This window comes from Ranitomeya variabilis, chromosome 6 (assembly GCF_051348905.1).
Source record: "Ranitomeya variabilis isolate aRanVar5 chromosome 6, aRanVar5.hap1, whole genome shotgun sequence".
NCBI classification, from domain to species: Eukaryota; Metazoa; Chordata; class Amphibia; order Anura; family Dendrobatidae; genus Ranitomeya; species Ranitomeya variabilis.
Genome location: NC_135237.1, coordinates 4104411 through 4121721, shown reverse-complemented (window position 1 = coordinate 4121721; position 17311 = coordinate 4104411). Strand labels below are relative to the sequence as shown.

The window sequence follows — 17311 nt, the reverse complement described above, 5'->3', positions numbered from 1 at the left end:
ATCCTGGAGCCGATCATTGGTAACGTGACACTGTGATCATCCTGGAGCCGATCATTGGTAATGTGAGACTGTGATCATCCTGGAGCCGATCATTGGTAATGTGACACTGTGATCATCCTGGAGCCGATCACTGGTAACTTGAGACTGTCTGTGATCATCCTGGAGCCGATCATTGGTAACGTGACACTGTGATCATCCTGGAGCCGATCATTGGTAACGTGAGACTGTGATCATCCTGGAGCCGATCATTGGTAACGTGACACTGTGATCATCCTGGAGCCGATCATTGGTAATGTGAGACTGTGATTATCCTGGAGCCGATCATTGGTAACGTGAGACTGTGATCATCCTGGAGCCGATCATTGGTAACATGAGACTGTCTGTAATCATCCTGGAGTCGATCATTGGTAACGTGAGACTGTCTGTGATCATCCTGGAGCCGATCACTAGTAACGTGAGACTGTCTGTGATCATCCTGGAGCCGATCATTGGTAACGTGAGACTGTCTGTGATCATCCTGGAGAAGAACATTGGTAACGCGAGACTGTCTGTGACCATCCTGGAGCCGATCACTGGTAACGTGAGACTGTCTGTGATCATCCTGGAGCCGATCATTGGTAACGTGACACTGTGTGTGATCATCCTGGAGCCGATCATTGGTAATGTGAGACTGTCTGTGATCATCCTGGAGCCGATCACTGGTAACGCGAGACTGTCTGTGACCATCCTGGAGCCGATCACTGGTAACGTGAGACTGTCTGTGATCATCCTGGAGCCGATCATTGGTAACGTGACACTGTGATCATCCTGGAGCTGATCATTGGTAACGTGAGACTGTGATCATCCTGGAGCCGATCATTGGTAATGTGAGACTGTGATCATCCTGGAGCCGATCACTGGTAACGTGAGACTGTCTGTGATCATCCTGGAGCCGATCATTGGTAACGTGAGACTGTGTGATCATCCTGGAGCCGATCACTGGTAACGTTAGACTGTCTGTGATCATCCTGGAGCTGATCACTGGTAACGCGAGACTGTCTGTGACCATCCTGGAGCCGATCACTGGTAACGCGAGACTGTCTGTGATCCTCCTGGAGCCAATCATTGGTAACATGAGACTGTGATCATCCTGGAGCCGATCATTGGTAACGTGAGACTGTGATCATCCTGGAGCCGATCATTGGTAACGTGAGACTGTCTGTGATCATCCTGGAGCCGATCATTGGTAACGTGAGACTGTCTGTAATCATCCTGGAGCCGATCATTGGTAACGTGAGACTGTCTGTGATCATCCTGGAGCCGATCATTGGTAACGTGAGACTGTGATCATCCTGGAGCCGATCATTGGTAACGTGAGACTGTCTGTGATCATCCTGGAGCCGATCATTGGTAACGTGAGACTGTGATCATCCTGGAGCCGATCATTGGTAACGTGAGACTGTCTGTGATCATCCTAGAGCTGATCACTTGGCTGAGTCTTTGCCATTCTGGTTATTCTTCCATCCATTAGAATCGTCGTCTTCTTCCATATCTCTCTGGTTTGGTTTCCATTACAAAGCATTGGAGATCATTTTAGCTGATCCGCCGATCATTGTCTGCACTTCTTTATAAAAGTTTTAACCTCTCCAATAAACTATAATCAGAGTACGCTGTTCTTCTGAACAATGTGACAAACTCCCTATATATCTCAGGCTTTCCAGGAGAAATGCATGTACATGTCCTTCACCTTTAGATAAGGGCCACCGGATTCACACCCGTCTCTTCACAGAATGATTGACCGCACTGATTGATCTCCACACTGATATTATTGTGATCACCCCCCGTCAATTATTCTAATACACAGACTCCGATACCTGCAGATCATGGATGCAGAGTCTGGTGGTTCTCTTATCTACTGCACCGACTGGTAAATTGTGTGACGTGTGGTGATAGAATTTATACCAAAAACAGTGATTAATCTGGTTAGTTATATTACACGGCTGGTATTCTGAACACTACTGTATATAGACATACACACGAGGGTGAGTAAAAATTATTTTCCGCACCCTGGTTACATGAACGGTGTTATCAGCACTTTGAGGGCATGGTGACCATCTCCCATCACTGCTGTGCGTTCTTGGACAGGTTACGTCACTTCTTTTGAGACTGCGGTGCAAGATACAATGGCTGCTGCACCACTTGTGATCTGCACAGAATTAAGCACAGTGCAGTGATCTGTGTCTTCTGGTTCGGGAGTGTGTCGGGTGGCCAGATTGATTGAAGACTTTGTGCACAGTACAGAGAAAGTGTTTGGTCAAGAAGAAATGTTTGTGATGGGATAGAGACGTGCAGGACGGTTTCACAATGTCTGCCATGAGAATGAAGCCGGATGCCCGTCCATGACTGATGACAATATTGAGTGTGAACTCCTTCTGTTGGAAGTGGCTCCAGTGGATTATCATGATGGGGGCCCTGGAAGAAGTTTTACGAGGATGACAATTCACATCCAATGAAGTGATCCCAGCTCAGCCGGAAATAGTTTTTAATGAAGGAATAGCAATGCTTGTTGGTGGACAAAATGTGATAGAAAATCAGCGAGATTATGAAGAAAATTCTGCATTGTCTTTTCTGGAAGTTGATTAAAGGATCCTTTCACCAGAAAAAACGCCATTGACCTGGTGATATGGAGTAAATCTGCAGGTTAATAGCATTGCTATCCTGCCCGGCGCCTGGACGTAGCCAAACCCTGCGGGAAGAAAATAGACTTTATTCCCTCTGCAGCATTCTGGTCTCAGTCAGCGCTCTGGGTATATAGAGCAGCGGCTGTAACCGCACCGTCGGCCCTGAATGACACCCGGCTACAATGTAGAGCCAGTGTGAGGAGCGCGAGCGCGGTTACAGCTGCCATTCTGTATGTGACTGAACCAGCGCCACCCTGGTGACTGAAACCCGACTTCTACTAGGGAGATTAATGTTAATTTTCTCCCTGCAACATTCCGCTAAGAACAGGAGCCAGGCAGGTTAGTAACCGCATATCTGCAGGTTAATAGCGTTTTTTTGGCGTCAGGTTTCCTTTAAAGCACCATTCCTCAGTTTTTTTTAATTATTATTATTTCAACCCTGGAGTGTTGTCACTACTACTGTAAGTTACCTGATCATAGTATTTTACTCACTAGCTGCCATCTTCAGCTCTTCCTGGCACCACTCTGGTCCCACACTGCCCTCACAAGCTCTCAATGATATTCTACGAGACCCTTGTTCTGCTTCTCATAGACTTACATAGAGTTGTTCTGGCTCGCCCGGCAAACATTGTAGAACCTTAAGAAGACTGACCAGGGTGGTGATGATAACAGTAGAAGACGGCAGCTGGTAAGTATGATACAAGGTGCAGGGAACTTACATTATTAACACCACTCCAGTGGTAAATCTAAAAAAATGCTGGAGTGCTGCCTTAAAAGAACTTCTACAGCCAGTAAGCGGATAGTTTTTGGACTCCCCCTTGTATACTGTCGGGGCCCAAAACATTCTCAAGCAGACTCTTCAGCCATATTGACTAAACCCACATCACCCTCTTGTACAGATTCATTGGAGTAGAGCAGAGGTTGCTGGATTCTTTGTGACATCAATGATGGTGGTGATAGAAGGAACAGAACATTAAACCTTCTTACAGGAGAATCTAAACTGCCAGGATGGTGGTCTACCATCCCTTGCTGCGATGTTTTCAGCTCCGCACAGTCATGCTTGCCTGCCCTCTGTAGGAGCTGCTGCTGGACGAGTCTATATGTAAGATGTGAAGCGACAGGTGACGATTTTTTTTTAATCGTGCCATAGAGAAGGTGTTTCTAGGTTTTGGAAGCCCAGACTGGTGCCAAGGTATTCTGGGTAAATGCTCCTCAGAGGTGTCCAACGTCATCTGCACTGGGGTCTGCTCCTCCTGCATGATGTCTCGCTGGAGAGGATGACGTCTCCATTTCTTCCCTGAGAAAATAAATTAACACATAAAAAATGCAGGATCCTAATCTCACCAGAGCAGATCAACAGTGAGATATCGAATGATCTGCCGTATGTGGGAACCATCACAGCAGATCAACAGTGAGAGATGGAGGGAAATGCCATCTGTGAGGACTGTGACGGTGGATTAACAATGAGAAGTCAAGGGATCTGCCATCTGTGGGAATCATCATGGTGGGTCAATAAGGACAGATCGAGTAATCTGCCATCTATGGGACCAATCACAGTGGATCAACAGTGAGAGATCGAGTGATCTGCCATCTATGGGACCAATCACAGTGGATCAACAGTGAGAGATCGAGTGATCTGCCATGTATTGGACAAATCACTGCGGATCAACAGTGAGAGATCGCGTCATCTGCCATCTACAGCAGGCATCTGACTCCTCTCCCCACATTAAAGGAATAAGTATTTAATCTGCGTCAGTTTCAATTTATAATTAGTAAAAATTGTTAGAGGTTCTCTGATTTTGAACATTTACGGCAGATCCCCAGGATCTACCATAAATGACTGATAGGTGCAGATCCCATTTCAGGTATGGGATGCATTGAGCTCTGCCTGGAATGGAGAGGTGACCGTACAGGCGTACACTTGTTTCTCTTTGTTCATTTGTAGGGGATTTCTGAAAAACTTCCTGGCCAGCTCATGTCACCATAACATATGGGACGGAGACGTCGGGATTAGTGGCCAAACTGAAAACTGCAACATTTCAGGATTTTTTTTTAATTATAAACATTAATATGGAAAATACCAACATTTTTGCAATATGACAGTGGTGCAGATAATGAATGGCACCCATCATGATAAGACAACATGTCTGCCCCCAGAATTCAGTCTGTAGCACTCTATATTCTCAGCGTGGAATCTTCTGCTGCCTCGTGACCTCAGATTGAAACCACACACAGATCGTGCATCAGTGGGGGACAAGGCTAATAAGTGAGACGGGTGAGGTTACCTGCTCCAGATGCCGACTCTGCTGCTTTACTGAGCTTCTTACAGGATTCCAGCCGGGCAGCTGCAAATCAGAGATACAGAGCAGGAATCACTGCAGGAACCGGACAATCCCAAGATCAGTCGTTTCTCACAACCTGACCTAGACCCTGCCAGAACTGTGTACAGGGCCTCCACAAGTTGCTCCATCTACACTAATGTGGACGCTCGGAATGCCGGCAGTATGGAGGAAATTCCCATTATTGGCCAACAATGATACAAGTCTGAATGCCTCATAAATGACAGCGGGAAAAAATCGATAAACGTAAATCATCCAGGCACAAGATACGATCCCTCCAGAAAGGTTTAAAGTTTGCTCCAACAAATAAGTTTAACAAGCTCCATGCGTATATTGAAGTTAAACAATTTATGGGCATACGGTACTTTCCATCAAAAAACATTTTATCAAAAATCCGATCATTCAAGACACCACATCTACCGTACCAATCTCAAAAATAAATCTAATTTCCACCCAATCCATGAATATTCTAACTCAATGAAGGCGTTTCTGATAGGACTTAAGGTACCTTCACACGAAACGACTTTGTAACGACATCGCTAGCGATCCGTGACGTTGCAGCGTCCTGGCTAGCGATATCGTTTAGTTTGACACGCAGCAGCGATCAGGATCCTGCTGTGATGTCGCTGGTCGCTGAATAAAGTCCAGAACTTTATTTGGTCGTCCGATCGCCGTGTATCGTTGTGTTTGAAAGCAAAAGCAACGATACCAGCGATGTTTTACACTGGTAACCAGGGTAAACATCGGGTTACCAAGCGCAGGGCCGCGCTTAGTAACCCGATGTTTACCCTGGTTACCAGCGTAAAAGTAAAAAAAACAAACAGTACATGCTCACCTGCGTGTCCCCCAGCGTCTGCTTCCTGACACTTACTGAGCGCCGGCCCTAAAGTGAAAGTGAAAGCACAGCGGTGACGTCACCGCTCTGCTGTTAGGGCCGGAGCTCAGTCAGTGTCAGGAAGCAGACGCTGGGGGACGCGCAGGTGAGCATGTACTGTTTGTTTTTTTTACTTTTACGCTGGTAACCAGGGTAAACATCGGGTTACTAAGCGCGGCCCTGCGCTTAGTAATCCGATGTTTACCCTGGTTACCCGGGGACTTCGGCATCGTTGGTCGCTGGAGAGCTGTCTGTGTGACAGCTCTCCAGCGATCAAACAGCGACGCTGCAGCGATCGGCATCGTTGTCGCTATCGCTGCAGCGTCGCTTCGTGTGAAGGTACCTTTACTGAAGATCTACGTCAAATTAACCCAACATGTATAAATAAAAGAATACATTACAAGCTAACCCCTTAAGAAAAGAACGCCCTAAAAACTCTTCAAACTAAAAATCAAATTGTAATCCGCCGGCTGACAAAGGAGGGAGTATAGTCAACGTAGACTACGATCAATATCATTCCAAGGCCATGAAAATGGTAAAATAATCAGTGACCCTACAGATGAGATCCTGAGCACCATAAAGGATTTATTAATAAGGATGAAGCTCGATTTATTAATATTCCAAATATTTTACTACCTTCCCAAAATACACAAATGCATCTTGAACCCTCCAGGCACAGCCATAGTCTCAGGAGTGGGGTGCCTCACCTCTAATTTGTCAAGGTTTGTAGACCACCAGTTGCAAGTGTGTGTTCCCCATTTGCCTCCATATCTCAGGGACACAAAACACATCTTACAGCTTGTAAACGGCCTGACATGGAAGGAGAACTACATTATGGGGACCCCAGACGTCACCCCACTGTACACGGTAATTGAACATCAGAAGGGTGCAAAGCCTCAATGTTTTTCTTGAACACTTTTAGACAGATCCCCACTGACAAGTCCAGTTCATTGGAGATTGTATGAATTTTATATTCATCATTTTCTTAAATCCAGCAATGATCATTATCTCCAGCAGCAGGGCACAGCCATGGGGACCAGGTTTGCGCCAGTTACGCTAACCTTTAAGTTGGCCTGTGGGAACACCAGCATATATACCCTCAGGGCGAAGTGTGCGCCAACCTGGTCCTATGGAAACACTTTATAGACTGTGTTTTTTATCTGGTCAGGGGATTCCCTATGTTTATTCCAGTTTTTAGATTCTATTACCGTATCTACAATTCACATCTGCCACTAGCAGGGAATCCTTGACTTTTTTAGACTTAACTATTTTTATCCACGAATATAAAAGTTTGCACTGGCACTTTTACGAATCCGACTGACAGCAATAGTCACATTGACTTAAACAGCTGACATGTGCCGCATTGGTTACTCAATATTTCTAGAGGACAATTTATTCGCCTCCGAGAAATTGTACGGAGAATATGGATTCTGAACAGGAAGCCAACAACCTTATGGACACATTCATAGAGAAAGGATAGAATAAGGACTTCTTAAACAAAATTAGAGACACAGTAACCAAAATACCAAGAGATTTACTGATCTCCCATAACACAACTAATAACCAAAAGCAGCATGATCCTCTCAATAGCCCCATTATCTTACAATATACTCCCAAAACTACTTTGTGAGAAACATCACTAAACTCTGGAACACATTACGAGAGGACAAGATTCTGGGTGAACGATTACAGAACCAACCACAATTCATTTACAGGAGGGCACAGAATATAGGTAACCTGGCAGCTCCGACTGTGCAAGAAACTGTTCACGGTAGTGGTCATCTAATGACCCCACACCTCAACCTCATAGGTTTGTTTCTGTGTAAACTGTGCCACACATTAACCCCTTGTAAACACAGGGTAATGAGATATATAACATAAGACTTCATCTCCTGTCACACTAATTGCATTCAATGCCGTGTAATAAAAAATATGTGGGGCGCTCTATAAGAAAACTCTCCAAAAGAATTGGTCAACACATTAACAACATCTCTAAAAAATACAGAATCATCCCCTATGAAAACACTACATTAAGAAACATGGGGGCAACCTGATGGGGACACAATTCTGGGGGATACAAGTTGTTGAGGATTGGAGGGGTGGTAACTACAGAAAACACCAAGGTTACTTACCGGTAGCCATTTTTTTCCGGAACCCATGACGGCACACCTGAGAGAGGGGATCCGCCCAGTCAGGACAGGAAACACTACTAAAAATAAAAGGGCGGTACCTCTCTGTCACTTCAGTTGGTTTTCAGAGCATGAGAGGCCCCCCTGGTCAGTACACATGGCAAATCCATCACTACATCATATGAACTAAAAACACCCAAAACTATAGTGCACACCGAAGGGGTGATAAAGGGGGGGAATATACAGGTGCCTTCATGGGTTCCGGAAAAAAATGGCTACCGGTAAGTAACCTTGGTGTTTTCCCTTCCCCTATGACGGCACACCTCAGAGACTTTTGTAGAATGAAACCTTAGGCAAGGACCACCGCTTGAAGTACCCTTCTACCAAAGGTCAGGTCAGCAGAGGAGGAAAGGTCCAGCCGGTAGTGTTTGAAAAAAGTTGAGGGTGAGGACCAGGTAGCGGCCTTGCAACTTTGGTCAATTGATACCTCAGCCTTTTCTGCCCAGGAGGTAGCCACGGCTCTGGTGACGTAAGCCTTGATGTCATCAGGAACCGGAGTGCCACTCGCAGAGTAGGATAGATTAAAGGCCTCCCTGATCCATCTAGCAATGGTACTTTTAGTTACCCCGCACCCTTTTTTACTACCCTGAAAGACTACAAATAGGGTTTGATCTTTCCTCCACTGACTAGTCATGGTCATGTATTGTAACATAGATCTTCTTACATCTAGCATGGAACTTTTGTTCCCCAGGATTTCTAGGATTATTACAAAACGATGGTAAAGTAATCTCCTGACTCCTATGGAATTTTAGGACCACCTTGGGGAGATATCTGGTCTGGTCTTAGAACTATCCTGTCGTCAAAAACCTGAGTATAAGGAGGGCATATCGACAGGGCCTGTAAATCACCTACCCTACGGGACGATGTTAAGGCTACCAGTAGAACTGTTTTCAGGGTGAGTAATTTAGGTGACAACTCCTGCAAAGGCTCAAAAGGGTCTTTGGTTAAGGCTTCCAAGACTAAATTTAGATCCCAGGGAGGGATTTTTGGGATAATAACTGACCTAGACCTGCCACAGGATTTTATGAATCGTGAAACCCACCTATTTGATGCTAGGTTGCACTTGTATAGGGCCTCCAAGGCTGAAACTTGAACCTTAAGGGTGCTAGTCGCTAACCCGAGCTGCAACCCTGCCTGCAGAAACTCTAGGATAGGTCCCACTGGTGCTACATCCCCCACCGGTTCACTCAGGAAGACAAGAAACTTTTTCCATGTCCTACCATAGATTCTAGATGTTATAGGCTTTCTGCTTTTCAATAGGGTGGAGACTAACCGTGGTGAGAATCTCTGGCGACTCAGTAACGCCCTCTCAAATTCCAGGCTGCCAGATGGAAGCCCTTCACCTGAGGGTTAGTCACAGGTCCTTGGGTTAACAGGTCTGGAACTTCTGGCAGAATCCATGGGTCTGTTAATGACATCTGCCTTAGAAGGGAGAACCATGGCCTTCTTGGCCAGAATGGAGCTATGAGTATTATTTTTGCTCGGTCTTCTCTGATCTTCCGGACTACTGTTGGAATCATCACTATCGGGGGGAATGCGTAGGCCTGAGAGAACCTCCATGGTATTAGCAGGGCATCTACTGCAAAAGGATGTTCTCTTGGGTTTAGGGAGAATTTTTTGACTTTTTTGTTGTGTGAGGTGGCAAATAAGTCTATTTCTGGTGTACCCCAGGCTTGTATTATTTGTTGGAACACCTGGGGGTTTAAGGACCATTCCCCCTGTCTCAGACCTCTGCGACTCAGGAAGTCTGCCTGTGTTTTCTACACCCCTTATATGTAGTGCTGTGAGGGACGACAGGTGTTGTTCTGCCAACTGGAAAAGTAGATTTGACACTTCCATGAGGCCCCGGGACCTCGTCCCCCCCTTGGTGATTGATATAAGCTACCACTGCTCGATTGTCCATCATGATTCGAGTATGGCGGCCCTGGAGCAAGGGGAGAAAATGTTTCAAGGCCTTTTCCACTGCCCATAGTTCTTTTTCGCTTGAGCCATGATTTCTTTCTCACGAGGACCAGGTTCCTGGTACTGAATGAGACCTCAGATGAGCCCCCCAACCTATACCGCTTGCGTCGGTCGTGATGTCTTCGACCGGTTTCTGCCACTGGACCCCCATTGTGAGATGTCCCTTCACAGTCCACCAAATTAGGGAATCTCTTACGCCCTGAGAAAGACATAGATTTCCTTCCAAATGCCTTCTTAACAGTTTCTGAGCTGACAGAACTTCCCACTACAGCTGTCTCAGGTGAAATTGTACCCATCCTATAGCCGGAATGCATGATGTTAATGAGCCTAGTAGGGACATTGCTTTTCTTAGGGTCATCGCTGATTGATGTATTGCTGTACTGGTCAAGTTGATTATTTTGGCTACTTTGTTCTCCGGGAGGAGGCAGAGCTGACGCTCGGATTCCAGTATTAATCCTAGGAAGGACTGCACTTTTACTGGAACTAACTTTGATTTGGGGATATTTATTTTCCATCCCAGCTCTATTAGAGTTGATGTTACAACTGTTACTTGATGGGAGCAATGGGTCTCTGTCCTCCCTACCACAAGGAAGTTGTCCAGGTATGGGATAATCACTACATCCCGGGATCGGAGGTATGACATTACCTTTACCATCACCTTGGTGAAGACCCTGGGAGCTGTAGACAGGCCGAATGGAAGGGCTGTATATTGGTAATGCTTCGCTTGGTTTTGTATGTAGAGCGCTACTCAAGTATTTCCGATATTCCTGATGTATTGGGATATGATAATATGCATCTTTTAAGTCTATTACTGCCATGAAGCAGTGAGGGAACAGAAGTTTTGTGGTTGTGTTGATGGACTCCATCTTGAAGGAGTTCTCTACTGATTGATTGAGCTTCCTTAGATTGACTATGGTTCTCCAGGAGCCATCCGGTTTTTGTATCAGAAAGAGGGGGGGAGTAAAACCCCCTTCCTTCCTCCCGAGCCGGGACTTCCTACAAGACATTTTTGTGAACAAGTCCGAGGACTTCTGTTTCCAGAGCAGATTGATCCTGCTGGGACTTCCTCCGGGGAGTTATTACAAAATTTTGCCTGGGTGGATGGATGAATTTTATTTTTAGGCGTCTTTGATAATGTTTAAAACTCAGGTGCTGGGGGAGATGTTTATCCAGGCCGGAAAGAAGAGGGAGAGCCTTCCCCCAACCTCTGATGTAATGTCATTGGGGGGAATTTTTTTTTGCTGATGTAGAGGGCCCTTTGAACATGTAGCCCGATCCCCTTTTATCTTTAAAGTCCCAATTTCTCCTATCTCCTAGGGGACGACCTCTGTTAAATCTTCTCCTCCGAAAGAAAGTGTTTTTGGGATCTCTAGAGAAACTTGGAAAGCCTTTCTTTTTATCTCCTGCATGTTCCAAGATCTCTTCCAGCTTTTTTCCAAAGAGGAATTGACCGTCACATGGGATGGAGCACAGTTTATGTTTAGACGGTAAATCCCCCGGACAACCTTTAAGCCATAGGGCTCTCCTTGCCGCATTGGACAAGCCCGCTGCTCTAGCTGTTAATCTTGCAGAATCCGCAGAGGAATCTGCCAAAAAAGCTGCTGCTCCTTGTACTAAGGATATGTTCGCAAGGATGTCGTCTCTAGGTACTTTATCCCTTAGCTGATCTTCTATCTGCTGTAGCCAGACCATGAGTGCACGGGCCATACATGTCCCAGCTATTGCTGGTTTCAAGCCCCCAGCCGAAGCTTCCCAGATGTGTCTCAAAAAACTATCTGCTTTTTTGTCAAGCGGGTCTTTTAGGACACCTGAATCTTCTAATGGAAGGGACGATTTTTTCAAAGATTTGGCCATCGCACCGTCAATTTTAGGGATTTTTTTCCCAGGATTCAGAGTCTTTTTCCTCAAAAGAATATCTCCTTTTTGATGAAGAAGGCAAGGTACCCATTTTCTCGGGTTTTCTCCATTCTTTTTCGATCAATGCTTTGATTTTTGCACTGACCTGAAACGTACGTTTCCTTTTTTCTTCTAACCTGCCAAACATGATATCCTCTAGTGACCTTGGTGTCTTCTCCTCTTTAAGACCCATTGCAGACCTGACTGCTTTAACTAGTTTTTCTACATCCTCAGTTGGAAAACAAGGTCGACCCCCTGTATCACTGTCTGAGGAGGAATCTGAGGACTGGATAGAGGCGGAGGAGGTAGAGGGAGACCGGGGTGATTTATGACCCTCCTGTCTCTGAGAGACATCCGAATCCGTAGACACCTTGCGGCTTTTCCTCCCTGTTTTTTTTAAGGGCCAGTTTTAAGGAGTCTTTTATCTCTGCCTGTACTGTGTCTTTAAGGCTAGTGGCGAAATTAGGGGTCTCTTCCTGTATAGTTTTATTAATGCAGTTAGCGCAGAGATCCTTCTGCCACTGAACTGCAAGCGGAACTTTACAAAGGGCACATTCTCGGTTCTTTGTTTTGCCGCTAGATTTCCTCGACCCCTAGTGATCAAACAGAAAAAATGGACCCTGTTACCATAAGGGTGACATTCACGTAGATCACTCACCACCGCTGACAGTCAAAGGTACCGGTTTCGGAGGCTGGACAGATGCACGTGTAGCGTCCCTTCTGGACGCCGAAGAGTCTTGCCGGACAGGAGGACTGCTGCTCCTACCACTTGAGCGGCTGCTTATCCTGGTATGCTGGTGGCTCGGCAAGGCATCTGGCGAGAGCTCCTGATGCTGCTGCTGCTGTGACGGCGGCTGCTGCTGCTCCTGTTGCCCCACTTCCATGATGAAGTTTTAGGGCATGAGTGCATCTTCTGTGGTCATCCCCCTTTTAAGGGGGATCCACTGCACTCCCCGTCTCCTTTGGTGCCCACTGGTGGTCCCTCCCCTCCTCTGCCGCGCCGCCGGAGTCTTTTTCCACCGGCCGGCATTTTCTTCATGGGTGCCGCCATCTTGGATCCGGTGCCCGCCCCCGACGTCATGCGGGCACGCCCATTCCCAGCATGCATTGCGCGTGACGTCAGACGGGCGACCCGGAAGTGGCTGCCGCACCTGGACGCTGGCAGAGAGAGGAGGGCGGTGCGGCAGCCACGGAAGGAGCCCGGACATCCGACCGTGCCGCACCGACGCCCGCAAAGCCCCGGAGAACCCGCGGACGGCACTTCCAGTACCCGAGGACCGACGCACAGGCGCTGCCTGATAATGGGTAAGTATAAAAATCTTCTGCCGTGTTCAGCACGGGGGTTCCTGTCAGGACAGGAAACCCAACTGAAGCGACAGAGGTACCGCCCTTTTATTTTCAGTAGGGTTTCCTGTCCTGACTGGGCGGATCCCCTCTCTCAGGTGTGCTGTCATGGGGGAAGGGAAAAATAATGTCTCGTAAAGAGACAGAATGGATCTTCGTCCTCAATACCTTAAAACCGCATGGTCTGAACAATGAGGTGGAGCATTTCGGGTTTCTGTGATCTCCTAACACCTCTGACTGTTACCTGAATAAACAGTTGCATTCATCGCAGTAATCTCATGTTTTCTCCATATATTAGAATTGCAAATTTATGAAAAATAAATACTTTCAAAAATAATTTTAATTACAAATTTTCTTTAAACTAAATTAATAAAAAATCAACCCCCCAAAAAATAATTTCCGACACAAATATCATTTTATTAACATGCTCAACTAACCATCACAGTATATTCATGAATAGGTATAGGTAGAATTTTTGCACCGGCATGACCATTAGCACAAGCTGATCTGAAGCTACTGTAAGGGGACATTGCATTTATAGGACGCATCCTATTCTCCCACCATTCGGCAGCAGCACAGGTAATACCTCTGTATATTACTGCTTGTGGCACAGGCGGATACTGTTACACCTCTCTGCACCCGACCCGATACCACGTCTCCTGTAACATCACTACTGTAGAACACCATCAATACTACTGCCACACGCTGCTCTCTAACAGTTATACAGGGACCACTGCAGCTACAATTTTTCGGCTCTAAGTGCCACTTGGTCTCAGTATACATTTTTATTGTTTATCCCTCCAGTTACCTCTCCTTATCCGGCTTCGTATCTCTTCCAGTCGGTCTGGGTCTCTGTTGTTGAAGTCGGTCCAGCGATGTCGGAGCTGGCGGGGGGTGCGCAAACAGCCAGACAGAGGCTCCAAGCGTCTGGCGATCTCCTGAAGGATAGATTTACGCTGCCTGATGGGAATTGCCCCAGCTCGAATGAGATTATCTGGTAGGAAGTGATCCATTAGCGCCACAAAATACTCCAGCTCTGCTGCAGAGAAGTTTGGGGACCTCCTGATGGATCTTGCTCCAGGGGAGTCTGTCAGAAGAGAAGTGATTAGGCATCGGTGTTGCTGGCAGGGACTTATTACAGGACAATACAGAGCACTCCTCTCACCTTCCTGCTCCGAACACGTCTCTGACTCCAGGATGCAAGGACCTGATGATAGAAGATCAGACTCCAGCTTGACCACAGTGGGACCTGTGGAGAGTTACGAAGAGCACGGCATCACACTGACATTATACCAGTGCAATACTAATGTCTAGTGCAATGGATGGATCCCTGGAAACCTCAACAATACAACGGGGCTGTGCAAAGATAGGATGGTACCATGCTTTCTCACAACCTCTGCAACTTGGAGCAAGGGGATGACTACCCACAAGCCTGCTGTATATATGGTCACAGGAGCCACCATCTCTAAGCCTGTTTATAATTTCATCACAAAGCTGTAGAGGACGTCAGATTCTCACCCTCAGCAGAGGGCTCCATCCAGGGGTACGAATCTTCTGGTGATACAAAATTAGAAGATGGCTGCTCGGTGCCCTTCCTCTGACTCCCTTTCCTCCTGTGATTTTGGCTAGACATCACTGACTGCGGGGAGGGAATGTCATTACTCCAACTTCCTCCTAAGAGAAAAGTCCAGATATTCAGAAATATGTAAGAAAGTTCAGCATCTGACGGGAAGTAGGTAATACTAAGTGGAGGTAGTAGCAATATCCAAAAACATTCCTGAGAGTGTGAGGACAACATATGAAATGGCCGCAGTTGTGGTGAGTGACAGATTGTTATCTGAAGTTACCCCTCCCATCGTGACCATTCAATAACTCAGCAGCAAACTGGACAGATACTATGAGATCCTTTGCGTTCTCAGGGATTTCTATGATTTGGGCCACATATAAACAGAGGTTTCTCAGGATATTAAGAATTGTCCGCTAGGAGGATCTTTCCTGGAAGAATCTAAGAACAGGTTTCACTGATTACAACAGCCGTCTTGTTCTAAGGGTTCATTATACTATCGCAGTTTCCATCTGACTGATGCTGCAAGGAAACAGAAAATGTAAAAATCTCATGTATGAGAAACATTCCTCACCTCCTTCATCTTCTTCACTGTCCGGCTCTGATTTTATCGTCCGCAGACCTGGGAATGAATCACATGATGAAATTGTGAGGTGAAAAAAAACCATCACCCAGATTGTAGCACCGTTGCCCGCATCACAGCACCGTTGCCCGCATCACAGTTCCATCGCCTGCATCACAGCTCCATCGCCCGCATCACAGCACCGTCGCCCGCATCACAGCACCGTCGCCCGCATCACAGCATCGTCGCCCGCATCACAGCACCGTCGCCCGCATCACAGCACCGTCACCCCCATCACAGCACCGTCGCCCGCACCACAGCACCGTCGCCCGCATCACAGCTCCGTCGCCCGCATCACAGCTCCGTCGCCCGCATCACAGCTCCGTCGCCCGCATCACAGCTCCATGGCCCGCATCACAGCACCGTCGCCCGCATCACAGCACCGTCACCCACATCACAGCACCGTCGCCCGCACCACAGCACCGTCGCCCGCATCACAGCTCCGTCGCCCGCATCACAGCTCCGTCGCCCGCATCACAGCACCGTCGCCCTCATCACAGCACCGTCGCCCACATCACAGCACCGTCGCCCGCATCACAGCACCGTCGCCCGCATCACAGCACCGTCGCCCGCATCACAGCACCGTCGCCCGCATCACAGCACCGTCGCCCCATCACAGCTCCGTCGCCCACATCACAGCTCCGTCGCCCGCATCACAGCACCGTCGCCCACAGTACCATCGCCCGCATCACTGCACCGTCGCCCGCACCACAGCACTGTCGCCCGCACCACAGCACTGTCGCCCGCATCACAACACCTTCCTTCAGATCATAACACCATTGTCACTCCTCACCTTCTTCATATTCCTCACTGTCCGCTTCTGATTTTATCATTTGAAGACCTGGGATTGAATCACATGAGGAAATTGTCAGGAGAAAAAAACAAAAACGTCACCCCGATTGTAGCATATGGGGACACAGGTGGTCAGCTGAAAACTGCATAGACCAGGGATCATCCCACCGAATGCCCGCTTTCCTTTTAATGTGAGCGTAACGCTACTCAACAACACAAGGTGAGGGTAAAACAGTGTGACAATGCTTTATTGAACCACAAAACAGGCAGATAACATGAAGAACAGTCCCAGCACATTACCGAAGATGGTGCATGTGAAGAAACCAGATTGTATCTTAATTTCCCAGACAACCATGTTTTTGCAAACCAAAAGAACTGGCTTTTTATCTGTATATTGGCTTGTGAATTTAAGTGTTTATGTCTGGTGGGTCAAGAAGACAGACTTGCCAACTGATATACTATATAACATACTATGTAAGTCTGTAATAGTGACTGTACATAGAGTGTGTTAAGCTTTGTTTATTGATGTGTGCTGATATGCTAATAGTGCTACCTTGATCCCATCACCATTGTTTACCTTATCTTGATGTTGGACTGAAGGACCCTGGGTAATTCTAAAAACAACTTACATGCCTTGGGTATAAAAAGACCTCAGAGATCACATCCTGGAGAAGACTGAAGTACACAGAGCTACCAGCCAGACATTCTGCTAACCACCCAACAGACAAGAGAAAGGACTGCAGCCAATTCATCATGGCACCATCACGAGGGACACTGATCTATGATTCTATAGGAAACAACCCAGGGGTTTTCGGCTTTGGTTGGAAGGACACAGATCTGCTCCAGTGACCATCTCTGAACCATGGATATGTTTGGAGAAAGCCAGGTTTGGGACCCGCTGGTCGCCTGATTCCATGGAGATGGTCAGATAAGCCAGGTGGTGACTCTCGTGTCAACTGGCTTTGGACCTTGTAAAGACTCTTCAGGATCTTAGCCGAGGGTCTGTCGGACCCGGCTGAAGAACATAGGACTGCTCTCGGATATCTCCCTATGCTTGTCGTTACCTCCT

General features: G+C 47.0%; 1 protein-coding gene across 2 annotated transcripts in view; it reads right to left on the bottom strand.

The window, feature by feature from the left end:
• Positions 1–2489: 2489 nt before the first annotated feature.
• The window catches only part of LOC143781259 (uncharacterized), a 91576-nt gene continuing 76754 nt past the window's right edge, over positions 2490–17311 (bottom strand). Inside the window, exons 9-15 of one of the 2 annotated variants that reach the window (XM_077267756.1) lie at positions 16244–16291; positions 15403–15450; positions 14783–14938; positions 14430–14471; positions 14073–14351; positions 4946–5005; positions 2490–3957 (exon numbers count right to left, since the gene is read on the bottom strand). In XM_077267756.1, the coding sequence (XP_077123871.1) occupies positions 3701–3957; positions 4946–5005; positions 14073–14351; positions 14430–14471; positions 14783–14938; positions 15403–15450; positions 16244–16291 (890 nt within the window). In that variant the 3' untranslated portion in view covers positions 2490–3700. Of the gene's footprint in view, positions 3958–4945; positions 5006–14072; positions 14352–14429; positions 14514–14782; positions 14939–15402; positions 15451–16243; positions 16292–17311 lie in introns of both variants that reach the window. The other variant, XM_077267755.1, reaches the window with a different exon arrangement.